Raw genomic sequence first — 23,767 nt, forward strand, 5'->3', positions numbered from 1 at the left:
TCCCTCTGAAGTGGCATCAACCTCCGCCCATAAACTCTGCCACTTCCTCTTCACGTTTTAAATGCCAACAGCGAGTCAAACAGACCTACCGACACCGATGACTGTGGGAAGAATTTGACTTTCATTAAGGATTCTCTAAGGAAATGACTGGCTGAGTCGTGATTTCCGTGGTAAAGTGAAGAGCTTGCTGGAAATGATTATCCTCGCTGAGAATAATGAAACAAGCGGCGCTAGACGCGTAACGTTATTCAGGACTTGGAGGCAGATGTGTTGAAGACCGTTCATTAGAAGAAACGCTAACACTCATCTACTGATGTTCAACTTCATGATCCAAACAAACGCACGTCGGACTGCGTCAAACCGACAAGGTAATATAATGACGACATGAATAGAACGAAAAACTCGAAAAACGAAAAAAATTGATATTCATTCACAATGTTAAATCATAATATTCAACTGTAATAATTGCAAGGGTATCTGAATTTAAATTATTTCTTGTGATACAGTGTTCGTTACATTGTAATAACGCGTTTCTTACCTTAAGGACTTATTTTTGCCTCATTTATATTTATAACTTATACTTTTTTTAGTGCAACTATTCATTTAGACGTTACCACATGAAGCACATGTAGCTTAATTTATGTATTAGATATCTATGATAAATGTAATGTATATTAAAGCATGCTGCAATCTAATATTTTTTAAGCAAGTATATGGTGCAAGTATAATGTTCAGTCATTTATGCTGCTCTGTGTGTAGGATGGTCTGTGATCTCGTTTTTGGATCTGCAAGGATATGAACTGACACCGGGGCTGGACTGACCTTTGTGCTATGCTCTGCGCAACACAACTTGAAGTTACTCATACACACATGCACGGTGGTATACGTGGTGTTACAAGGGCGGAAAACAATGTGCCTGCTTGTGACGGTGTAGTCGGAAGAAACAACATGCCCTTAGAGCACAGATGGCAAGTTTCATTGGGAATCTTGCTAGTGATGGCAGGCCTGGTGCTCTTTATGACTATGGATATGTACATTGTCCTCATTGGGATGGGTATAGTGTGCCTGGGCCTCTTTATTCTCATCCGTGCCTTCTGCGTGGTCATTAAATCCAGCCATGTAGCTGTGCCGGGTCACTTTCTTCTACACCCGCGAACGGGCACCCGTTACACCCACCATCAAGCCATCGCGGTGCAAAGGTAAGACGGAAATGATGAACCATTTCATGCACAAATATCACTTTGAGGCCAATTTACGAGTGCAATTAAAGAGATCCAAATGTTTAGCCAGAGTTGTGGCAACTGTATACAAACACGCTGAGTGTCATGGAGTATGTAAATGTCAAATCAAGTTTCCGGAACACTGTGAATAAATAAAATAAACAGAGGGACTAAAAGCTTGAATAGACTATGATTTTTAAAATCAGAACTGATTTTAATATTTGCAAATGGCTTTGGCTTTTGGCAACTAGCACTGACTTGTCCAGACTGCAGATCTGTGCAAAAAGTCAAGCAAATGTAGTGTATTCCATGAACATAAATAATAAGGAATTTTGAGAGGTCAAGAACCCACAAGGATCAATGACATAGCACTCATTTTTGGTTTGTATCTACACTCTAAAAAATGCTGGGTTAAAAACAACTCAGCGCAGGGTAAATATTTTAATATTTTGACCCAGCTGCTTGGGTTAAATGTTTTTACTCAACATGCTGAGTTGTTTTATTTAAGTCAACTATTGTTTAAAAATTATTATATTGCTGGCTTAAAATTATAAGCAACAGCAATAATCAAAAGTTAAACATTTACTATTAAGCAAAAACACACATGGACAGAAATATAAAACAAATTTGAGTAAATACAGCATAGTTTACAATATAACATACGTTCAAACTCGTTTAACAAGCATTTATGAAAAAAAAAACCCTTTAAAAGTAGCATTTTAATTTAAGTGTATTCAACCATTCTCAGTAATTAATTTTCACTGAAATAGTAAAAATTACCCAGTATTTTTAGAGTGCAGAAAACTACCCAGCACCTAAGTAAAAAAATACTAGAAACAACCCCATAAAATGACCCAACAGGCTGAACCCAGCATTTGGGTTAAAAAAATAACCCAGCATTTTTTAGAGTGCAGAAAACTACCCAGCACCTAGGTAAAAGGTGAGCCCAATAAATTGAACCAGCAGGCTGAACCCAGCATTTGGGTAAAAAAAATAAAATAACCCAGCATTTTTAGCATGCAGAAAAACTACCCAGCAAAAGGTAAAAATACTAAACACAACCCAATAAAGTGACCTAACAGGCTGAACCCAGCATTTTTAGAGCACAGAAACACTCCCCAGCACCTGGGTAAAAAAAAAATCAAATATAACCCAATAAAATGACCCAGCAGGCTGAACCCAGCATTTGGAATAAAAAAAGAACCCAGCATTTTTAGAGTGCAGAAAATCTACACAGCACCTGGGTAAAAATATTATACAAAATCTTAATCAAATGGCCCAACAGGTTGAATCCAGCATTTGGGCTAAAAAAAAAAAAGAGCCCAGCATCTTTTAGAGTGCTAAAATACTAACTAACACCTGGGGAAAAATATTAAACACAACTCAATAAAATGACCCAACAGGCTGAACCCAGCATTTGGGTTCAAAAAGAGCCCAGCATTTTTTTTAGAGTGCAGAAAAACTTCTCAGCACCTGAGTAAAAAATATTAAAGAGAGCCCAATAAAATGACCCAGCAGGCTGCATTTGGGTAAAAAAAAAAACAACCCAGCATTTTTTTAGTGTGTAAATGTATTGTATGCAATTCATACACTGTCTTGAATACACTTTTTCTATGAAAAGCATGTTTTTAAATCCTTAATTGCAATAAATTTTGATGTTTAGATACAAATAAAAATGTGATACAGCTGTTCTGATTTCACAATGAAGAAAAAGGATGAAATTCATGAAAATAAAACCTTATGTAGTTTGGCTTTTATTATTGCCATCTTTTTTTTTTTATCATTGATTCATTGTAATTTATCATTTTATCATTGTAATAAATTCTGTAATTACATTTATAATTACACTGTTGACAATTCTCTAACACCTTATTTCACTTGTATACCTACCCATACCACCAAGCCTGTTCCTAACCTCAGTAGAAATATTTTGCAATACAGTATCAACACAATAAGCATAGTACCTATTTTTTGATGTTAGTACATGGGACCTATACTTTTTCAGTAACTTTTCCAGACAGTCATGTGGTGCATCCAACATGCAGAAACCCCATAAAATAGGAAGTTACAACATAGAATGGACCCCCTGTCGATCCTGACCTAAATAAGTTGCTTTGCTGAAACATTCAGAGTTTTTTTTAGCATTAGTCGGTTTTACTTAAGTATGAGGAATAGTAATCATTTTCTTTCTCATGCATTAGTATGACTGCTAGAAAGATAAACATCAGGTATGAAACATAAGAATGCTGAAAAATAATACACAGATTGATGGTTTTGTATACACTCAGTATATCTCTGGCTTTCAGTTTATACAAATATGAAAACTAAGAGGGTGCTCTGTGTCTTTTCGGCCCACTCTCAGTTTGAAAGCCAAAGTTAAGCAGAAGTAACAAATGTTCTGATTATGGAAGTAGGTCAGCAGTGAATACAGTAGAGTCTGCAGTGTTATATGGTAGACATGGCGAGTCTGCACCCTGTCCATGAACTAATTAATGTCACCGACATTTACATTTATTTTCAAAGCACAAATTTACTAGTTGGAAGAATGATAATTTTCCTCTTAAAGCAAGAATGGTGAGACAGTCTAGCCTATCCTGCTGGTTTGTGAAAAAACTAGGTTCATACTTCCAAACTTTGTCAGCTTATTTAGTTTAATTCCAGTTTGTGTCAAGGTTCAGGTAAAGATGAGAGGCGAGGACTCAATTATGCAGGAGATGGGGCTTTTATTATCAATAAAAATTAAACAAACAAGAACAACAAAAACTACCCCAAGGGGGAAAAAACTAGCTGGCTGGCAACACAGCCGGGCAGGATGAGGTAGGGCTTGACACAGCAGGACAGGACACGAATGATGACAAACTGGCACAGGACTGCAAACACAAGGACAATAAGTAGGGAGCAAATGAGGCAGGTAACGAGGGAAACACAGGTGGGACAAATTAATCAATAATCAGGAAACAAGATGGGTGGGGTCAAGACAATAGACATGAGAGCACATGGCACAAGAACCCAATCAAGACAAAAACCATGTGCTCACACAAAACAAAAACACAAGCACATGGCCAGCAATACAAAAATCACAAGCCATGTGCTTGAACAGAACAAGACACAAACACACAGCTAATGAGAAAACTCATAAGCTGTGTGTTCACACAAAACATGACATGAAAGCACGCAGCTGAAAACAAGCCGCGTGCAACACCCCAAGACAAATCCACATGACAGGAAAGCGTACGGCCCAAGCGAACTCAGGACCGCACGCTCCCGCAACACGACAGAACATGGAGTGTGAGTGTCCGAACCCCGACACAATACCAAAACTCAACAAGACATGAGTACCGGGATCCGAACACCACACTCCAACAAGAAACAAGGCACGCAGACAACATGAAAACAAGACATGGTGAGAGTGTCAGGGCTCTGTCACAAAACCACAAGAAAACTAGACCGAAGTGACAGAACCCTGACACTACCCCCGCTCAAAAGGGACGACACCGGGCGTCCCTAACGTGGAACACAAAAACAAGACAGGAACATGGCATGACAACGCAACACAAGAACAACAGACAACACAAGACAGGGAAATCAAAACACAAAAACATAGAGGGGAGGGAGGGAGGGGAGCCAAGCCAGCCAACAGAAAAGCCCAGACAATAATAAATGGGACCAGGGAGGGGCGGGAGGGTTGAGCCAGGGAGGCTCGGGCAGTTCAGGAATCCCAGCAGAAGGCCAGGGCGGAGCTGGAGGGACAAGCCAGCGTGGCTCTGGACAAACAGGAACCCCGGTGGACGGCCAGGGCGGGACCGGAGGGACCGACCAAGCAGGCTCCAGCCAAACAGGAACCCCGGCAGGTGGCCAGGGCGGGGCTGGAGGCACAGACCAGGGAGGCTCTGGCCTAACAGGAACCTCAGCAGACGGCCAGGGAGGGGCCAGAGGAACATGCCACTCAGGAAACTTAAGTGGAGCTGGCAGGGTAGGGGACTTGAGTGGGGCCAACAGGACAGGAAGCTTGGACAGGACAGGCTGATCAAATTTTGCCAGGACTGGAATCAGGGTAAGGAAGGGGAACCCCACATAGATTACTGCTCCAAAAGTAGCTCGGCTGACATAATGTTCACAAGGCAGATTCTTGGTGACAGGGGCAGGCTCATGGGTGTTGTCTACGATAGAGAGAGCCAGTGGCTCTGGGGTGGCTTCCTTGACCATGGCTGACTCTGGAGACTTCATGGCAGGAGTCGAGGAAGCCAGGAGGGACGTGTGTGTGGCCCAAACACACAGAAGAGCAAAGGCATAGCAGGAGAGAGTGGCTTCAATGGTTTCTTTGGTCATATCAGGAAGAGCGCACTGTTCAGTGACAGCCTCCATGACCGTATCGCAGAGAACAGGCAGCTCTGGGAAAACCTCCAAGCAGACAGCAGGGTCAGGGTGGCAGACAGGTTCAGGATCAGAAGCAGCCAGCATAGAAGAATGCATGACCTTAGCACGCAGAACGGCCATGACATAAAAGGCAAATATGGCTCTCTGGGCCATGGCAGGACTGACAGAGACAATTTCAGAGTTTGTGACAGGGAGTTCAGGGACCACTGGAGTGTTACCCATCTGAACCACTAGACTTGGGACCCCGGAGGTCGGGTCCTCCTGGACCACCAGACTTGGGTCCTCATGGACCGCCACACTTAAGAGCTCTGGGACTGCCACACTTGAAAGTTCTGGGACCGCCACACTTGAAAGCTCAGGGACCACCGCACTTGAGAGCTCTGGGATTACCACACTTGAGAGTGCTGGGACAGCATTGACCTCTAGAATGGCCTGCAGGACAGAAGACTTCTTTCTCCTCCTCCTCCGTTTCTGAGGACAGGGTGCTGCAGCCTCTTTGGCCGCCACTTGGAGCACTGTAGCCTCTTCGGCTGCTTCTTGGGGCACTGCAGCTTCGGCCTTCACTGGGGGAACTGTAGCGCTATCGTCCGTCTCTGGGGGCACTGCGGCTTCGATGACCGCTTCTGGGGGTGCTGCAGCATCGTCGGCCGCCACTGGGGTAACTGCAGCATCTTCGGCTGCCACTGGGGTTACTGCAGCATCGTCGGCCACCACTGGGGGCACTACAGCATCGTCAACCGCCACTGGGGGCACTACAGCATCGTCGGCCACCACAGGGGGCACTGCAGCATCTTCGGCTGACACTGGGTGTGCTGCAGACTCTTCTTCAGAGCAAGTGGCTGATGAGGCAGGCCCATTCTTCCTCCTCCGTCTCCGTTTACGGGTCATCAGAGGGCTGGGGCTTCCCCTGACTGCAGGTGGAGAGGGGGAACAGTCAGAGAGGTGGGGCTTTGTTTGGAGTGGGGGTTCAGGCTCCCCACGATGAAACACGTGGTAAACAAAGTCCCAAAAGCCAAGATTCCCCAGCTTCTCCATCTCCCATAGGCTGAGAGGTTGATCGAGGCAGATGTTAAAAACCTCCTTAATATCAGCCTCATTGTAGTCCAGTTTGTCCACTTCAATGAGGAAGTCACATGCAAAGTCCCTCACGTCAGCCCCCTGCTGACGGAAGTATCGGGCATTTACATGCTGGACCATTAGCTGGCGGGTGGACAATCCGGTGGTGGGAGATGGAAAAAGGAAGATGCCCATCTCTGCTGAGTCCTCTTTTGGCCAGTTTGTACTGTCAAGGTTCAGGTAAAGATGAGAGGCGAGGACTCAATGATGCAGGAGATGGGGCTTTTATTATTAATAAAAATTAAACAAACAAGAACAAAAACTACCCCAAGGGGGAAAAATCTAGCTGGCTGGCAACACAGCTGGGCAGGATGAGGTAGGGCTTGACACGGCAGGACAGGACACGAACGATGACAAACTGGCACAGGACTGCAAACACAAGGACAATAAGTAGGGAGCAAATGAGGCAGGTAACGAGGGAAACACAGGTGGGACAAATTAATCAATAATCAGGAAACAAGATGGGTGGGGTCAAGACAATAGACATGAGAGCACATGGCACAAGAACCCAATCAAGACAAAAACCATGTGCTCACACAAAACAAAAACACAAGCACATGGCCAGCAATACAAAAATCACAAGCCATGTGCTTGAACAGAACAAGACACAAACACACAGCTAATGAGAAAACTCATAAGCTGTGTGTTCACACAAAACATGACATGAAAGCACGCAGCTGAAAACAAGCCGCGTGCAACACCCCAAGACAAATCCACATGACAGGAAAGCGTACGGCCCAAGCGAACTCAGGACCGCACGCTCCCGCAACACGACAGAACATGGAGTGTGAGTGTCCGAACCCCGACACAATACCAAAACTCAACAAGACATGAGTACCGGGATCCGAACACCACACTCCAACAAGAAACAAGGCACGCAGACAACATGAAAACAAGACATGGTGAGAGTGTCAGGGCTCTGTCACAAAACCACAAGAAAACTAGACCGAAGTGACAGAACCCTGACAGTTTGATATACAGAGATCCCTGTGGGGCACTACTAAAACATTGCTAATAGTTGGTTAAGCATGTTTGCAATTTGTTTGGTTACTTTATTGGTGCAGAAATTACACACTTCAGGTTCAATTTGGAGTTGTTAGGATGTCATTCTGCGATGCCCATTTAAATGACAGCTCAACACAACAGTGTTTTATGTCAATTACAGTAATTAGTTTCAACTGGCTCCCTATAGTCAAAGCAGTCAGAAACGTTTTTAAATGTATCAGCGCCTGACAAAATGCGTGTCATGTAATTAATGGAGAAACTGAGAGAAAATGTTAAGGCAGGGTAATGCTTACGGACCAAGTGAAGACTGAACAGCTGCTGGGCGCCAAATTCTTTCAGTGTTCCATGTCTGAGGGAAAGAAAGAGACAGAAGGAGAGAAAGGGCCTGTTGCCATTTAAACACTAGTAAGGTGCTGGTACTTCATAATGATCTTAGTTTATATTTAAACGTACATATGTTTTGTTTGGAGAATCGTGCTAAACCAGAATCAAAGAGGGCAAAGCAGTTCTTCTGAACCAAGTGATTAGGAGTATAAATGTTAACAGAAAGCAGTCAGCATTGTACACTAGCCCAGAAAGAATGAGGAGGGAGGGAACAAGAGGAAGAGAGATGAGATTTTTGTTTCTTGCAACATGCTGAAGCCATCAAATCAGTGCCTATGGGTCCCCCTTCTCCCCACCCCTGTGTATTTGGCAAGTTTTAAGGGAATAACGTTAAACGCTCAAACTCTTTGGTTTAAAAACAAAACACGAAAATACACACTAGCAAGCACACACTAGGTGATTTCAAGCGATTTGGTTGTCTTCTTAAGTAAACGTCTCTATAATTCCTTATTACCTAAAGGCCCCGATGTACTTTAAGAGATTTAACTGGTGTGACAATTTCGAACAAAATCAGCTTTGTTTAGAAAGTTCAAAGGAGTTTGCCAAAGCAAACTTTCCAGAAAACTGGTAACTTCAAACTACCATTGGTCCGCCATGATTACATAATAGGCAGATGTGGCTCCAGGGCTCCACAAAAGTCAGACGTCCGCGAATAAAAACATGAACACAGTGGAGAGCTGCTTTATAGTAGAAACTGAAGTTGTAATTCGCCACATAGGCATCGGAAATACACACCTATATACATTTCTAGAAATATATATGTACGAATCACTGCAGTTTCCTGTTGAAATTAATACTAGTGGCAGTAAAACTCTAATTTTTTTCTTTTCACACAAAGTGTGATTTACAGGTAAAAATCCTGTCTGTGATCTCAGTCTTCTTGCCACCAGAGGTCGCCCTCCTATTAGATTGACTCTCACACTACACTGACTGTTACATGTCACTAGAGCTGGGCGGTATGACCAAAAATTTATATCACGGTATTTTTCAAAATTATACGGTATCACGGTATATGACGGTATTTTTTTTTTTTTCATGCATGACTAGGTGTTAACCACATTTCCTAATAAATTAGAGAATAATTACTGCAGTATATTGGCTTATATTGACCGGACTAGTATTAACCCAGGTTTGATTGGTCTCACAAAATGCTGCTGTTCACAAAGAAGTGACAGTGGCACTCATAATTGTAATGAGGTGAAGAAATCAGAATTCATGATTTGCAGTCAAAATACACAACACTTTATTGTGCATTCTTTACAAGTTCACATTTACAAGTCTACGCGTTTCTCTTCCAGCAGGAGGCGCTGTCAGAATGGTAGTATACAAAGTAGCGCAACAAATGATTTTGAAACGTGCAGCGCTCATATTTATTCAATGGATAGCCTTTTGAAGTTTAATCGCAATTCTTGTCTTTCAGTCCCCACATTTTAGACCACCTAAAATCATAATTATGACTTTCATAACCCCCTAATAACACTGCAGTCATCAATGAAAATTAAGAGCTTTATTTAAGACTTTCAAAAACAAACCTTACACAAAATACGTTTCTTTTTTATTTTTTTTCCCCACCATGTTCGGGCCACAAGAAAAATATTAAGGGACTAAATTAATATCAGCATATGAAGTATAATCGTCTCTCATTGTCTGAAAGAATGCACATCAGATGCTGAAAGTCAGTTTTTACTTTCACTTTAACATATTGATCAGTTTCCACGTTGCTTGTGTGATATCCATTGGCTTTAAAGCATAAATATTAATAAAAATACAGTATATAGAAAAGAAATATCTTTAAAATATTGCGACGTAACACCAACGTAAAGCCATTGTTTTTCTCTCACTGAAAGCTACTGTCTGCGCACAATGCGCCGATCTCTGTTCTCATCTCTGCAGACACACCCCCTCTTGAAATTTCGGCATTACAAGTTTTGCAAATCGCTAACCCTGGGTCTTTCTCAGATATACTGAAATACGTCCACACCTCAGATGTGTTGCTTCAGACAAGCACGTGCAAGCTGCGGTTTCTGTTTGCGTCAACATACGTGTTCCCAGCGCTTTGTACGCACACACTCACCGGTATTGGGGTATATGAAAAATGAATATTATTAAAAAAAAACCACCGGTATTCGGTATGAAAAGGTATACCGCCCAGCCCTACATGTCACCCCGGACTACATTTCCCATACTCCTCTTCACTGATTGTGCACACAGCTGTTGCACACTATAAAGATCAGTCTTAAATAAGTAGTGTCAAACTACTTTTCAGCACTGAGTGTTGTTGCGTTTATCGCTCTCCTATTCCCTTTATGGAGCCTATTCCCTGTCCTAGTTTTTTAGTTCATTGATCCTAGCTTTAGTTTGTCTTAGTCACGTTGTGTTCTCTGATTGCCTGTTACTTGATTAACTGCCTTGCCTTGGATTATCCCTTTGTCTTGCCATTTCGGATGTCTGGACTATTATCTGTCAGTTGGATTAACCGTTTGCCTTGCCCACCTCGATTATCCCCTACCCCTACTTGTGTCATGTCAAGTAACTGCTGCTCTTCCTGAGTCTGGTTTTGTATCACTTTTGCATTTGTTAACACTATTGGGTAGGTTTAGGGTTGGGTTTGGTGTAGGGGATATTTCCAGTACGATAGAGCCTTTAGTGACAACCCGGATATTTCAATTCTAAGATTTTAATTCGAAAAATATTTCAGCCGGAATACATATAAAACGTAGCAATACGTGCCTGTACCAACGTAATAAAAACATGCCATGGTCAGGTATTGAACGTGTGTTTTAGCGCTACATTTCACTTTGAAACTGCCGCAAAACATGCAGTAAGGTAAATACACTGTTGCAGAAATGTATATAATGGCACGTATTTTCATGAGCCTGGGTTGGTAATTCTAAATGAAAGTGACTCTGACACTAACTAATTTATGGTTAATACTATAAAGCAGCTTGGTTTAAAGCAATCTATTGTATGATGTCATGATCGGGGCTGTGGGTCTTCCCTCAGCCTCTCGAGGTCGCTGTTTCCCCTTGCACTGCACTCCCCTGATTGTTCACGTCTGTCTTGTCGTTAGCACTGATTTCACTCACAGCTGTTCACTATCTGGACTATAAGAACTCTCACTTCTCACTCCTGCTTCATGTCTGCATTGTCTTTTGTCCTGGATGTTATTTTGTGTGTTCCTGATCCTGACCTAGACCTTGTTTCTTGTTTTGTTCAGTTTATGTTTGAGTTTATGTTGGATTTTGCCGTGTTGGCTTTTGGTTTTGTTTCTTTGGTTATTTTGCTATCATTAGACATCCAAGATGGGTCCAGCGGGGAGGATTTTTTTTGGGGAGGCGAAGATTCCCCGTTTGGCGGCGGCGGATGCGCGTTTGGGGGCGGGAATGTCCTTTGAGGCGGCGTCGGCTACTCGCTTCGAGTTTATCTACGCCTGCCTGGCTGAGATGGACGCTCGTAGGGCCGAGACTGCACGGATGCGTCCCTGCTTTGCGGTGGGGGCGGAGAGGCTCTTCCGCGGGGAGACGGCGGTGTCTGTTGTCTCCGTTCCTGACGCGCAGGTGACCACGCCCTCTGTTCCTGACGCGGCGGTGTCCGCTATCTCCGTGCCTGACGCTGCGGTGTCCGCTATCTCCGTTCTTGACGCGCAGGTGACCACGCCCTCTGTGCCTGACGCGGCGGTGTCCGCTATCTCTGTGCCTGACGCGGCGGTGTCCGTTATCTCCGTTCCTGGCGCGGCAGTGTCCGCTATCTCCGTTCCTGGCGCGGCGGTGTCCGCTATCTCCGTGCCTGTCGCGGCGGGGTCCGCTATCTCCGTTCCTGATGCGGCACTGACTGCTATCTCTGTTCCTGACACGGTGGTGTCCGCTGTCTCTGTTCTCGAAGCGGCGGCGTCCGTTGTCTCCGTTCCTGATGCGCAGGTGACCGCGCCATCTGTTCCTGATGCGGCAGTGAACGCCGTCTCTGTTCCTGATGCGGAAGTGACCGCTGTCTCTGTTCCTGATGCGACACTGACTGCCATCTCTGTTCCTGACGCGGAAGTGACCGCTGTCTTTGTTCCTGACGCGGAGGCGACCGTTGTCTCGGTTCCTGACGCGGCCGTGACCGCTATCTTTGTGCCTGATGCGCCGGAGACCGCTATCTCTGTTCCTGATGCGGCGGCGACCGCTATCTCCGTTCCTGACGCGGCGGTGACCGCTTTCTCTGTGCCGGACGCGGCGGTGACTGCTGCCGTTCCTCTGGCGGCTATGCCGGCTCGTGTTCCTCTGGCAGCGGTGCCCGCTGACGTTCCTCTGGCGACTGACGTTCCTCTGGCGGATATGCCAGCTCACGTTCCTCTGGCCGCTGGCGTTCCTTTGGCGGCGAGGCCGGCTCGCGTTCCTCTGGCGGCGAAGCCAACTCACGTTCCTCCACTGCACGGGCCTGGCCCGCCATCCCTCCCCCTGTTTCACCAGTCCCCCGTTCCACCTCCCTCCAGACTTGTTTCGGCCTCAGGGAACGTCTGGAAGCCGTTCCGTAGGGGAGGGGTACTGTCATGACTCTGGGCTGCGGGTTTTCCCTCAGCCACCTGAGGTCGCTGTTTCCCTTCATCTTGCACTGCACTTCCCTGATTGTCTACACCTGTCTTGTTGTCTTTGATTATGACACTCGTTTCCTCCACAGCTGTTCACTATCACCACAGACTTTATAATCTCCACTCTCCCACCACTCTTGTGAGTCTGCATTGTATCCTGTATCCTGTCTTTAGTCTGTCAGTATACTCTGTGTTTCTTTATTCCCTGGCCTATGATCGTGTTCTTGGTTTTTGTTTATTTTGTGTTTAAGTTTATTAGTTTTGTGCCGTGTTGGCCTTTTGCTTTGTGTGTTTATTTGTTTAATTAAAAGAAACCCTCTTACCTGCATCTGGACCCAGACCTCGTCCTTAATTCAACGTGACATATAAAGTGCTATATAAATAAATGTGATGTGACTGGAGTGTGAAATTGCAGGAGCTTTTGCAATGTTGGACAGTGTTTCTTTAGAAAAACAAATGATTTGTATTCTTTCTACAGTTATACAGTAATATTGGGGCTGTTTTGTTTTTGTACTACAAATTTTTTTCTCATCCATTATTGTGAGGAGGCACTGCCTCTCTTGCCTCATCAGAGGTATGCCCCTGACTCAAACTATATTGTTATATGCATATTATGCTGTTCTCCTTCCCCAGGAGGCTGGATCGGATCCGGAGGGCTACGGCAGAGGAGAACAGCCCAGTTCAAGTGCCTCCACCCTCAGACACCAGTCCACAGAGCCAACCTGCAACCCCTCCTCCCTGGCAAATGGAGCCACCACCATCCTATGAAACTGTTATGAAGACCACTACAGCTGTAAACCAACTTTAAGCACTGCTTTGACTGATTGAAAAGCTGGTCTAATTGGGGGCACACAGCAGTTATTTTCATCTTTTGGCTGATAAACGATAAATGTGCGATATTAAAAACTATACTACTTATGACTAAATACTTTAAATGATACAACTGAATACAGGCATCTAAAAACAGCGATGTGCAGTATGAAAGATGGATATTTTTCCATAACTTTCATTTGTTACTTTTGCTAAAGAAAAAAGGTGGTTTGAATGAAATTACAAACTGTTATGCATGAACGCACACAGCTCTGCATGCACTCTACGAGAGATAATGCACTTAAAGGGTTATATCTTTGTATATCTCTAATCCTTTAAAGAATAGTTTACACAAAAAAAGAAAATTCTGTCATAAATGTCTCATCCTCATACCGTTCCAAACCCGTAAGGCCTTCGTTCATCTTCAGAACACAAATTAAGATATTTTTGATCAAATTCAAGAGGTTTCTGTACCTGCATAGACACCAATGCAACTACCACGTTCAATTATATTTTAATGATGTCCTTACTACCTTTCTGTGCCTGTGCCTCGGACCCTTGCTGTATATGGAAGGTCTAAAACTCTCAGATTTCATCAAAATTCATCAAAAATTTCATCTTAATTTGTGTTGATTGATAAATAAGCGATATATTGTGCAGCTCTATTTCTGTATATGGGTCATTGACGTATAAGGATTTTCAACAAGCAAATTGTAAAATGCAAAAACTAATAATATCTTTTGTAGTTGTTCAAACAATAAGAATGTTAAGAATGTTAAATTCATATTAAAATTTTAAATTAAGTGATTTTATTGTTTTTTTTCAGCTTGATGAACTGGCCGCAGCCTTGAAAAATGTCATGTGGTGCGACCATGATTTATATTAAAATTAATTTATTCCCTTAACATGCTTAACATTTCTTTTATATGTTCTCAGTAATTGAAGTGTTTAGAAACAAAGTATATGCATTTCTTTAGTTTTTTTGCAAATAACGATTTCACATATTTGTTCTATAATTTCAGAATTGCCGCCTTAAATGTATTTAGCGGACTTATTTTTTTCTGTAAATTGCATAAAACTGATAAAAAAGTTTTAAAAATACCATTTACTTCAGCATATTGTGGCAGTGATTGATATTTCAGCCACAGAAATTATATATATATTTTTATTTATTTAATACAGTTATTGCTGTTATTGGTCGCACCACATGATGAGTGGTCGCTCCAAATGACACAAAGACCTTACATCCATTTAAAGAGATCTTATACAAAAAAAAAAGATTTAAACTTTTACATTTTATTCAAATTTCACAGAAATTTCATTAACACAAACATTAATAAACATTTTATAAAACATTTTATGTAAACATTCTTTATAAAACATTACAAATACTTCTTGATCAGAACAATCATGTATCAGTATGACAACGATTAGTATGATCATAACTAAACATCATAAAACATCAAACAGATTTAAGTAAACACTTGCCTTCAGATATAACAGTACAACTGATGAACAAACAAAAACTGAGGGGTATTTGCAGAACATGGCATTAAAATAGGTATTATTTTAACCCCATGTATTCTGGAATATTTCCCAATCTCGGCAGTTCAGTTTAGAGTAGCGGTAGAGTACCATTTCTGTCTGTGTTTCTTTTTCTGTCTCTCTAGCCTTGACTTCTCACTTGACTTGATATATGGAATCTTTACCAAAAAAGCATTTTCAAGTAATGAAAAATACACACAAGCAACTTCATAAAGCTTTATTTATAGTTTTAATAATAATTAAAAAATAAAAATACCTTTCTCTTCTCCTAGCAAGGTACTCTCTTAGCCTGGAAAAATCCAGACCCTGATCTATTAAGATTAAGGGTCTGGCATCGAGCAATGAAAAGGGCCTAACTCAAGGGGCGGCACCAAGCATGCATTTGAAACTCTCTCTGCACGCAATTGGATAACGCCACGACCAATCACAACAATACACGGTGTGACGTATACAGAGCGACGGTGAACATATAAGAGTGGATTTCAATGTTATAACATAAACAATGTGACAAGATTAATATCTATTAATTACGACAGCCGAATCAACCTCATAAAACAATTAGGTCCGATCAAACTATTCATTAACTATCAACTAATATGTGGATGGACGCTAGCTTTCCTTTCGGCCCTATACGCTTAGCTACCAGCTGAGCTAACTGATGGATTAAACTCTTGCCGTATCCAGTCGGCAAAACAGCAAAAACGTCCGTCTTTCAAAGGAACGATTCGAGCACGGTTTTATATGAAAAGCCGAGTCTAACTCGTTCATTGTAGCGGCCAAAGCCATTTCAAACAACTGTAGTCATCTTTCAATGTTTACTAAATGATTCCGGACGTTGCAGCGCTGTCGTCATCAGCTTAGCTTGCCTCTGGCCCGCCTACATCAGATACACCAATTTGATTGGTTCCCAGAACTGTTTACGTATTGCAATAACATGCATCATTGTTCGATACCAGAGTGTCTTGCAGAGACAATTCAAATTGTGCTCTCGCGAGACCCCTGGATTTCCAGGGTACTCTGCTCTTGCTGCAGGGTCAGAATTAACATGCTGCCTATGGCGAGCGTTTTTTTCCTTGCTTGACAGTGGCACCTGGTAAAATCAATTAAAATAGTTAAATGAACAAATGAATGAATGAATGAATGCATGCATGTATAATTACCAAACTGAAAGTACATGCTCTAAATGTTCTTTTTTCCCTCATATTGTACACAGATTAAATATAAACCATCTAAAATACAGATGTTTAAAAAATGACCCAAATTGCATAAACTCTATTCCAAATTACACTGAAATAAAATACTTTATGTATTTAACCCATTAATTGAATATAAAATTAGAAGACCTGCCTATCTAGGACATATATCTATCATGAAAAACACTCTGCAGTGGTCGCGCCACATGATATTTGGTCGCACCGCATGATGTTTTCAAATTCATTTAAAATTTACAGGCACATAACTGGCCACCTAAAAAAATAAGCTAGCTTTTCAAAAAAAATGCTACTATGAAATGTATAATAAAAAAATATATTTGAAGAGAAAACTTAATATTCATAGTTTTTTTTTGAGGTCGTACCACATGATATCCAAATGTGGTCACTACATAACAGCTGTTAAAAAAGTATTCTTTTTCAAAATTTGAAAGAGAGTTACACACCTGCTTGCTGCTTCAGTTGCTCCTTGGCAGAATTGCAATATGATGCAACATCCTGTCCTTGAATGGATTTCAACATAAAAGTCCCAAAATGGTAGTTTCTTGATGGTCGCACCACATGATATTTTATAAAATGGAAACCATCGGACAAAGTTTGTTTGTATATTATGATGGAAATATAAATACAAATGCTTTGCAATTTTTGTACACAATTACAAAACACTGCCAAAATCTTGCCAAATAGTGCAGAAAATTCATTTTAATAAATTTTAGGTGATTTCAAAGATGTTTACCAAAAAAAAAGTTATGGCCGGACGGTCGCACCACATGATGTTTTGACACTTCGAATAGCAAAAAAATTACAAATAACTTATGTTTTTAGAAAAGTTAAAGTTGGTCCATATTTGGGAGAGGTACTTCTTACATATGGCATCTTTTTTTGCATTTAAACCAATTTTTTAACAGAAAAAAATAAATTGGACAAAAAATTTAGGCGTCATGTCAATGACCCATATATCTGTTATCTTTTCTAAAAAGTGCCTTCGTAATTTTGTACTTATAATATGGACTTGTCATTCCAACCTCCAACTGAACCCAACCTCCAGTTTCCTATCTTGTTATAGAGATGTACTAAAATGGTAATTTTTGGCAGATAAACAGAAGTCTAATTTGTGGGCTAATTCTGTAAACCATCGCTAAAAGTGATTACGTGACTTGCATTTCTATAATCTTTTGTTTCTCACTTTTTCATTCGTATGTTTGTGGATAGTGAAATCATTATCTGCTTGAGGTCTAAGAGACCCTAAGGCCATTTCAATAGTTCAAAAAATGAGTTACCATTGAGTCTTGTTGCTTTTCTACGATGTTTACTTTCATTTGTTCTATGGTATTTCTCTAAAGTGTTTTTACCAGGGTCAAAAACAGAAGCAGTGTTACTAAAACACATACCAGCCACACTGAAGAAATATCCATTCCTACTTTGTGGTAAAAAAGGGAAAAGTGTCAATTGAAAAATGCTATTATTATTTAATATTACACATACTGTACACTAGGATTCCAGTTTTGGCTCTGCAATATTTAAAATAAAAAGTAATATTATGAAATATTATTACAAATTATAACCCTTTTCTATTTTAAAAAAGTAATTTATTCCTGCAATGGTAAGTTGAATTTTTAGCATCATTACTCACATGCCACATTATCATTCAGAAATCATTCTAATATGCGGATTTGAACATTTCTTCTTCTTATTTTTTTTTTTTGTAGTGTTGAAAACAGATGTACACTTTAAAAAATGCTGGGTTGTTTTAACCCAAGGTTGGATCAAATATGGACTAACCCAACTGTTGGGTTAAAATTTTCAATTAAATGTTTAACCCAACAGTTAGTCCATATTTGACCCAACATTAGGTTAAAACCTAATATTATTGAGTATACTGCTTAAACTTTTTGTGGAAACCATCTTAACTGTTTAACTGTTTATTTTATCAATTTAAAGTCTCTGCTGAATAAAATAATTACTTTCTTAAGAAAATAAAAGAAAAAGAAATAAATCACTCACCCAAAACTTGAATGGTAGTGCATATTACTGCATACTTATTGGGACTGCAAACATGAAGTCAATCAGAACAGAACATGAAGGTTAAGATGCTAGGTTATGATTGTAATGCCACTGAGTACCTCTTAATTAATAAGCTGAACCAAATATTGCCTATATTTCTATTCACATGCTTATTTTCTCCTAATGACCACAACATGTTTTTTGTTACAGATCTAGACATTTCCTAATGTATATTCTCTTATTTTTCTATATTAATAGTCGGCCTATATTTGTTGCCTCTCTCCTGAACGTCACTTTTAGTCACTTTAACAGGCCTACCAGAAACTATTATCTTTATTTCATGTGTGTGTTTTATTAACAATGTATCACATAATGCTACATAACTGTTTCCAGTGATGTTTTGTCAGTTACACATCAGTTTGTTAGTATATTACTATCACCTGTGCATATAAATACAAATACATCACAAAAACTGTATTGTTAATTTGTATTTGGTAACCAATAATAATATCAAAGCAAAAGTTTTTGTGTGTTCTTGTGCTTATTTCTCTTCTACCATATCATTAAGATGCCAGCATTCCTGGAATTGAGCATAGTAAGATTGCTCAAGCCAATGCAACCTTTACCTGGGGGAAGGTCACCTGACTAAGGCCCATTACAGGTTCAATGATCCAGATCTTGGTTCTCCACTGGCCCTGTGTCCTGTCGCTCACTTCTGCCCTTCACCTCTATGGGGACACGTTCATAAAGCTCCACACGCTCGCCAGTACTTTTCTCTGTGAGCTTAATAAACCACTGCTGGACGTCTAAGTTTTTTCCATGGCAGAGAACAAGCCGTATCGCTATGGGCTCATCGTTCTGGGGATGGCGTTTGTGGCGTTGGGTCTGTTCATTATTTCTGTAGAGAAGCCACAAGTGTTTGCAACGTTCTGCGCTGCAGGAGTGATAATGGTGGTCATTGGGTCGGTCTGGTCAGTTTGTCAGTGTTACCCCAGGGTAAGTAGGGTGGGCTGTTCCTACTGATTGCTAATAGATGGATTTGATGTTTTATTGTCAAGGCATAATATCAGATTTATACTTATAGTTAATGTTTGAATTGCTTTAAGTTCGAGTGTTTCACCTGTCCTACAGGTTACTGTCATACTGCCAGAGAAGGAAGAGCTCTTCGGGGCTGAAAAACAGGACTTGAGTGCTGGAAGCTCAGATGAAAAAAGGTTAGAATGATCTCTATACAAAACATATGTTAAATAAAATTCTGATAAATTGCAAACAATGTTAATATTTTTAAATTTAAAAGCATAACATTTGCCAATGGAAAACATAACCTTTATTCAAGAAACTATTGTCTATTGTATGATATTTTAAATAACAGAAACACTGTGTTTTTTTAAGACTGAATGGATAATTTACTTAGTGCAAACTATCATCTTCATGTCCCTCCATTCATTCATCCAGTCTAATTCAATCTCTTCCTCCTCTTTCTGTTGTTACACTGGGGTCTGTGTGTTTGTGTTTTCTGAGAGCCCATCAGGACTCATTACTTTCTAAGTTTAAATTCACTCACTCTGTAACTGGATTCAGCAGGGGGCTAATTGAATCTTACCAGGCAGAGAATGTAATTACTCTGAATGTTATAAGATTATTTTTTTTGGTAAAAAATCTTAAAGAGACAAGGGTTCAACCTTACTCAACAGCCTTGCTTTTTCTCTCAGCACGATCATCACTATTTAATGTAAATTACACTTTTAGAGTTTGGCCGTGACGGTCTACAAAATAATTAATTCTTCTAACTGCCTGACAAAAATAAAAATAAAAATAAAATCCTTTGTTGTACATTACAGTTTAATGTTTTTGTTTTTTAGATGTGGTAGATTAATAATTATTAAGATGTTTAGTTTGATTATTAGGATTTTTGGTCTCGTTTTAATACACTTGACCAAGAATCAGTTAATAGCAACCATTGTAAACAGCAAGCAGTTCAAAACAATATTATGTTATAACAAAATTATAACTTTACAAAAAAGTAAACCGATAACTGATATTTTGAACCAATATATATGTCTGGCGTAAAAATGAAAATTAATGTCAAAATTAAGAATAACAAAGGGCTCTAACAAAAACTTTCTTTAAATGCTTTTCAATTATTTTATCTGCAAATTTCAAGTTTTGAAAATGACCAATACCAATAGCCATAAAAATGCTTAATATCGGTGTTGATAATCAGTCAACCCCTAGTTAAGGTGTGTGGAATATTCTGCGTTGTGATGGCAGAACTTTTTAAATTACATTTCTCCCATATCTGGGTGTATTTTCACCATGTGTTATTGTTAAGATTAGGGGTCGACCAATATGTGTTTTTCAGGGCGATTACTGATTATTATAGATCCAGTAAACCGATAACCGATATTTTGAACCATTATATATGTTTGGTGTAAAAAAGTTAATGTCAAAATTGAGAAAATCAAGGTCTCTGACAAAAAACTTTCTTTAAATGCTTTTGAAAATGACAGATACCGATAAGCATAAAAATGGTAAAAATCGGTGCCGATAATCAGTCAACCCCTAGTTAAAGGATAACTATTGCCAAAATGCAACCTGGGCTGTTTTTTTTTTATACTGTAAACGAGACAAACATATATCTAAAAGCATAATTACGACAAACGAGCCGTTTTTGAGATTGACCGTGATTTCGTTTTGTAGTCAGTGGCCGGTGAATGGGAATACTAAGGGCATAAATTTGAGCGCATCAAAATCGATAGTTTTACAACACTAAGAAGGCTCGACACACCATAAAACTTTGCTCGAAGTATCGCCTGGGTCTCTACACATGAACTCGAGCACTGAGAACATTGTTTGTGTACACAGAGTTTACTAAAAAGAAAGTTTTTGAACAACTCACTTTCACTGTTTGAGTTTCTGCTCACGACCGTCTTGCCAGTCATGAAGTGTCGATCTCCGAATGCGAATGAAAGGACTCCATAGGACGAAATATAAGGCTTCTATGAGGCTCTTTTTACAACTCGAAGGTTAATATTGTTTTTCACTTGCGACAAAACAACAAATTAGACGTGCATTTATATGGAAATATGCTTTAGGAGCTATCCATCCTCGCATTCGGAGATCGACACCTCTTGACTGGCAAGACGGCCGCGAGCGGAAACTCAAACAGTGAAAGTGAGTTGTTCAAAAACTTTCTTTTTAGTAAACTCTGTGTACACAAACAATGTTCTCAATGCTCGAGTTCATGTGTAGAGACCAAGGAGATACTTCGAGCAAAGTTTCATGGTGTGTCGAGCCTGTTAGTGTTGTAAAAATATCGATTTTGATGCGCTCAATTTTATGCCCCTAGTTTTCCCATTCACCGGCCATTGACCAGAAAACGAAATCACGGTCAATCTCAAAAAGGCACGTTTGTCGTAATTATGCTTTTAGATACAAGTTTGTCTCGTTTACAGGAAAAAAACAGCCCAGGTTGCATTTTGGCAATAGTTATCCTTTAAGGTGTGTGAGAAATTCTGAACCCCCAACCCCCCCCCCCCCCCAAAAAGCATGTCAGGCAACACAAAATTAAATTTCTCCCATATCTGGGTATACTTTTACCATGTGGAATAGTTAAGATTATAGGTCGACCGATATGTGTTTTTCAGGGCCGATGTCACACCGATTATTACAAATCAAGTAGACTGATAACCAATATTTTGAACTGATATATATCTGGTGTGTAAACATGAAAATGCCAAAATTAAGGATAACAAGGGCTCTGACAAAAACTTTCTTTAAATGCTTTTCAATTATTTTATCAGCAAATCGGTTTTGAAAATGACCAATACCGATAACCATAAAAATGCTTCATATTGGTACCGATAATCAGACGACCCCTAGTTCGAAAATGTCTGCATTGTGACTGCGGAACCTTTTAAAATCGTCTGCAAAACAACAATAAAACAAACAAACAAAGCATTTCAGGCAACCAATATTAATACCCATGGGCTGATGATACTGTATATCACTGTACTTATTATGCGAAATATTCACCATGCAAAACAAACACAGTGATAACCCATACAACCCCTCATTTTGAACTTTTTAAAGCTGTACACCATAGCTTCTGTCCAGCTGTCATACGTGCATTTGCATGACTTAAAAGTCAGCACATGATGAAACTTGTAAGCATATTTTTGTGAACCCGGGTTGGAGAGATGGTCAGAATAAGTGGTGTACAGTTACTCAGAGTGAGTTCATGATGAGAGAATTATCATTTCTGGTTAGCATATATGCACATTAAAATACTGTAGCATTAAACTTACATTTACTTTCCTGTCACAGTCCATCGAAACCAATAAAAGCTCCCTTGGCTGGCTTCTGTGATGATGAAGTAGAAGAAATATCAAGAGATCCAAAACTCCACACAGAGAACAAACACTGTGAGCGTGTCATCGTCCTCCAAACATGTCGAAGTTCTCCCAGTGTTCTGGCCTGCTCCAGCACTCCACTGACAGACAGAAGAACTCCACGGCCAGACCCCAACAAAGAGATGTACTATGGGAAAGTGGAAGACTCGTGTTACAACACATCTGAGCTAGAGAGTGAATAGTTCCTGCTGATCCTAATGTCCAAATCAACATCTGACATAAAACAAGTTTTGGCAGACTTGAGTTTTTTTTTTTTTTTTTGGTTTAAATAACGTATATAATAACAAATGTTTATGCATGTAATTTATGTGTCATAAATACATTTTACATTAGGCTGTTAAGCATGATAATGTCACAAGGTATGGCCATGACTTTGTCAAAAGCATGAAAATAGAATCGTTCCACTCTCAGGGAAATGAAGGTGGAAAAAGTTTAAACGCTAGGTGATGAAATACTTGTGACCTTGACTCATGTCACCACGAAGACCAGAGGAGACTGAAAGAGGAACTGCCTGGTGTGAAGTTTTTAAATTTGTCTGTTGTGCTAATTCAAAGGAGATCCTTTACTTGGAGACAGTACTCCAAGTACTTACAAGTAATCTTTACCCTAATTACACATATATATAGAGATGTAGATATAGATATAGATGATTGAGCCAGTTCTAGATATTTTTAGTCATGTTGAAAAAATGCATTTTGCAATACTAAACAGTGAATCATTTTGGACGTGTAACTACTCACACACATTTATTTATTTGTCATGGTGGGGACTTTCCAATTATGGGGTTCCATTTGTGCCAAAAAGGAATCAAGTGATTTGTGCTTTACATTTGTCCACGTCTACAGTCATTGCCTATGTATTAAGATAAACAAAGTACAAAGTTATCAACATCTACTTGTTTTGTCATTTATGAAAGGCTGTTTACAAAAATTATGGCATTCAATTTGGGCCAAAAGTTGTGGACTGCTTTGTACAATACAGTTGTGTATGAATACTGTTATCGCCGTTATTTCATTTGTGTTATCTGCTTGTGTCGTCCTCCCTGTCATGCGTTCAGCTTTGTTTTTTGCTTTATAAGCTACTGCTCTTAGTGAACATTCTGCATTGCATTTT

General features: G+C 40.2%; 2 protein-coding genes across 2 annotated transcripts; both read left to right on the forward strand.

Moving 5' to 3' along the window:
* The first annotated feature begins 90 nt into the window (after positions 1 to 90).
* Positions 91 to 14,343, forward strand: LOC141283856 (uncharacterized). Its single transcript, XM_073817176.1, has 3 exons — positions 91 to 368; positions 760 to 1,199; positions 13,306 to 14,343. The coding sequence occupies exons 2-3, from the start codon at positions 832 to 834 to the stop codon at positions 13,478 to 13,480; spliced, it is 543 nt and encodes a 180-aa protein (XP_073673277.1). The 5' UTR covers positions 91 to 368; positions 760 to 831; the 3' UTR covers positions 13,481 to 14,343.
* Positions 14,344 to 19,061: 4,718 nt separating this feature from the next.
* Positions 19,062 to 22,836, forward strand: bsnd (barttin CLCNK type accessory subunit beta). Its single transcript, XM_073852999.1, has 3 exons — positions 19,062 to 19,238; positions 19,374 to 19,456; positions 22,569 to 22,836. Exons 1-3 carry the CDS (start codon positions 19,062 to 19,064, stop codon positions 22,834 to 22,836), a joined length of 528 nt encoding a protein of 175 aa, XP_073709100.1.
* The last annotated feature ends 931 nt before the right edge of the window (positions 22,837 to 23,767 follow it).

Source organism: Garra rufa, chromosome 13, assembly GCF_049309525.1.
Source record: "Garra rufa chromosome 13, GarRuf1.0, whole genome shotgun sequence".
NCBI classification, from domain to species: Eukaryota; Metazoa; Chordata; class Actinopteri; order Cypriniformes; family Cyprinidae; genus Garra; species Garra rufa.

Coding starts and splice junctions, on each gene's coding strand:
- LOC141283856 (XM_073817176.1), top strand. CDS start 832: ATGCTCTGCGCAACACAACTTGAAGTTACTCATACACACATGCACGGT. Junction 1,200..13,305: donor CAAGCCATCGCGGTGCAAAG/GTAAGACGGAAA, acceptor CTCCTTCCCCAG/GAGGCTGGATCGGATCCGGA.
- bsnd (XM_073852999.1), top strand. CDS start 19,062: ATGGCAGAGAACAAGCCGTATCGCTATGGGCTCATCGTTCTGGGGATG. Junction 19,239..19,373: donor TTTGTCAGTGTTACCCCAGG/GTAAGTAGGGTG, acceptor CCTGTCCTACAG/GTTACTGTCATACTGCCAGA. Junction 19,457..22,568: donor GGAAGCTCAGATGAAAAAAG/GTTAGAATGATC, acceptor TTCCTGTCACAG/TCCATCGAAACCAATAAAAG.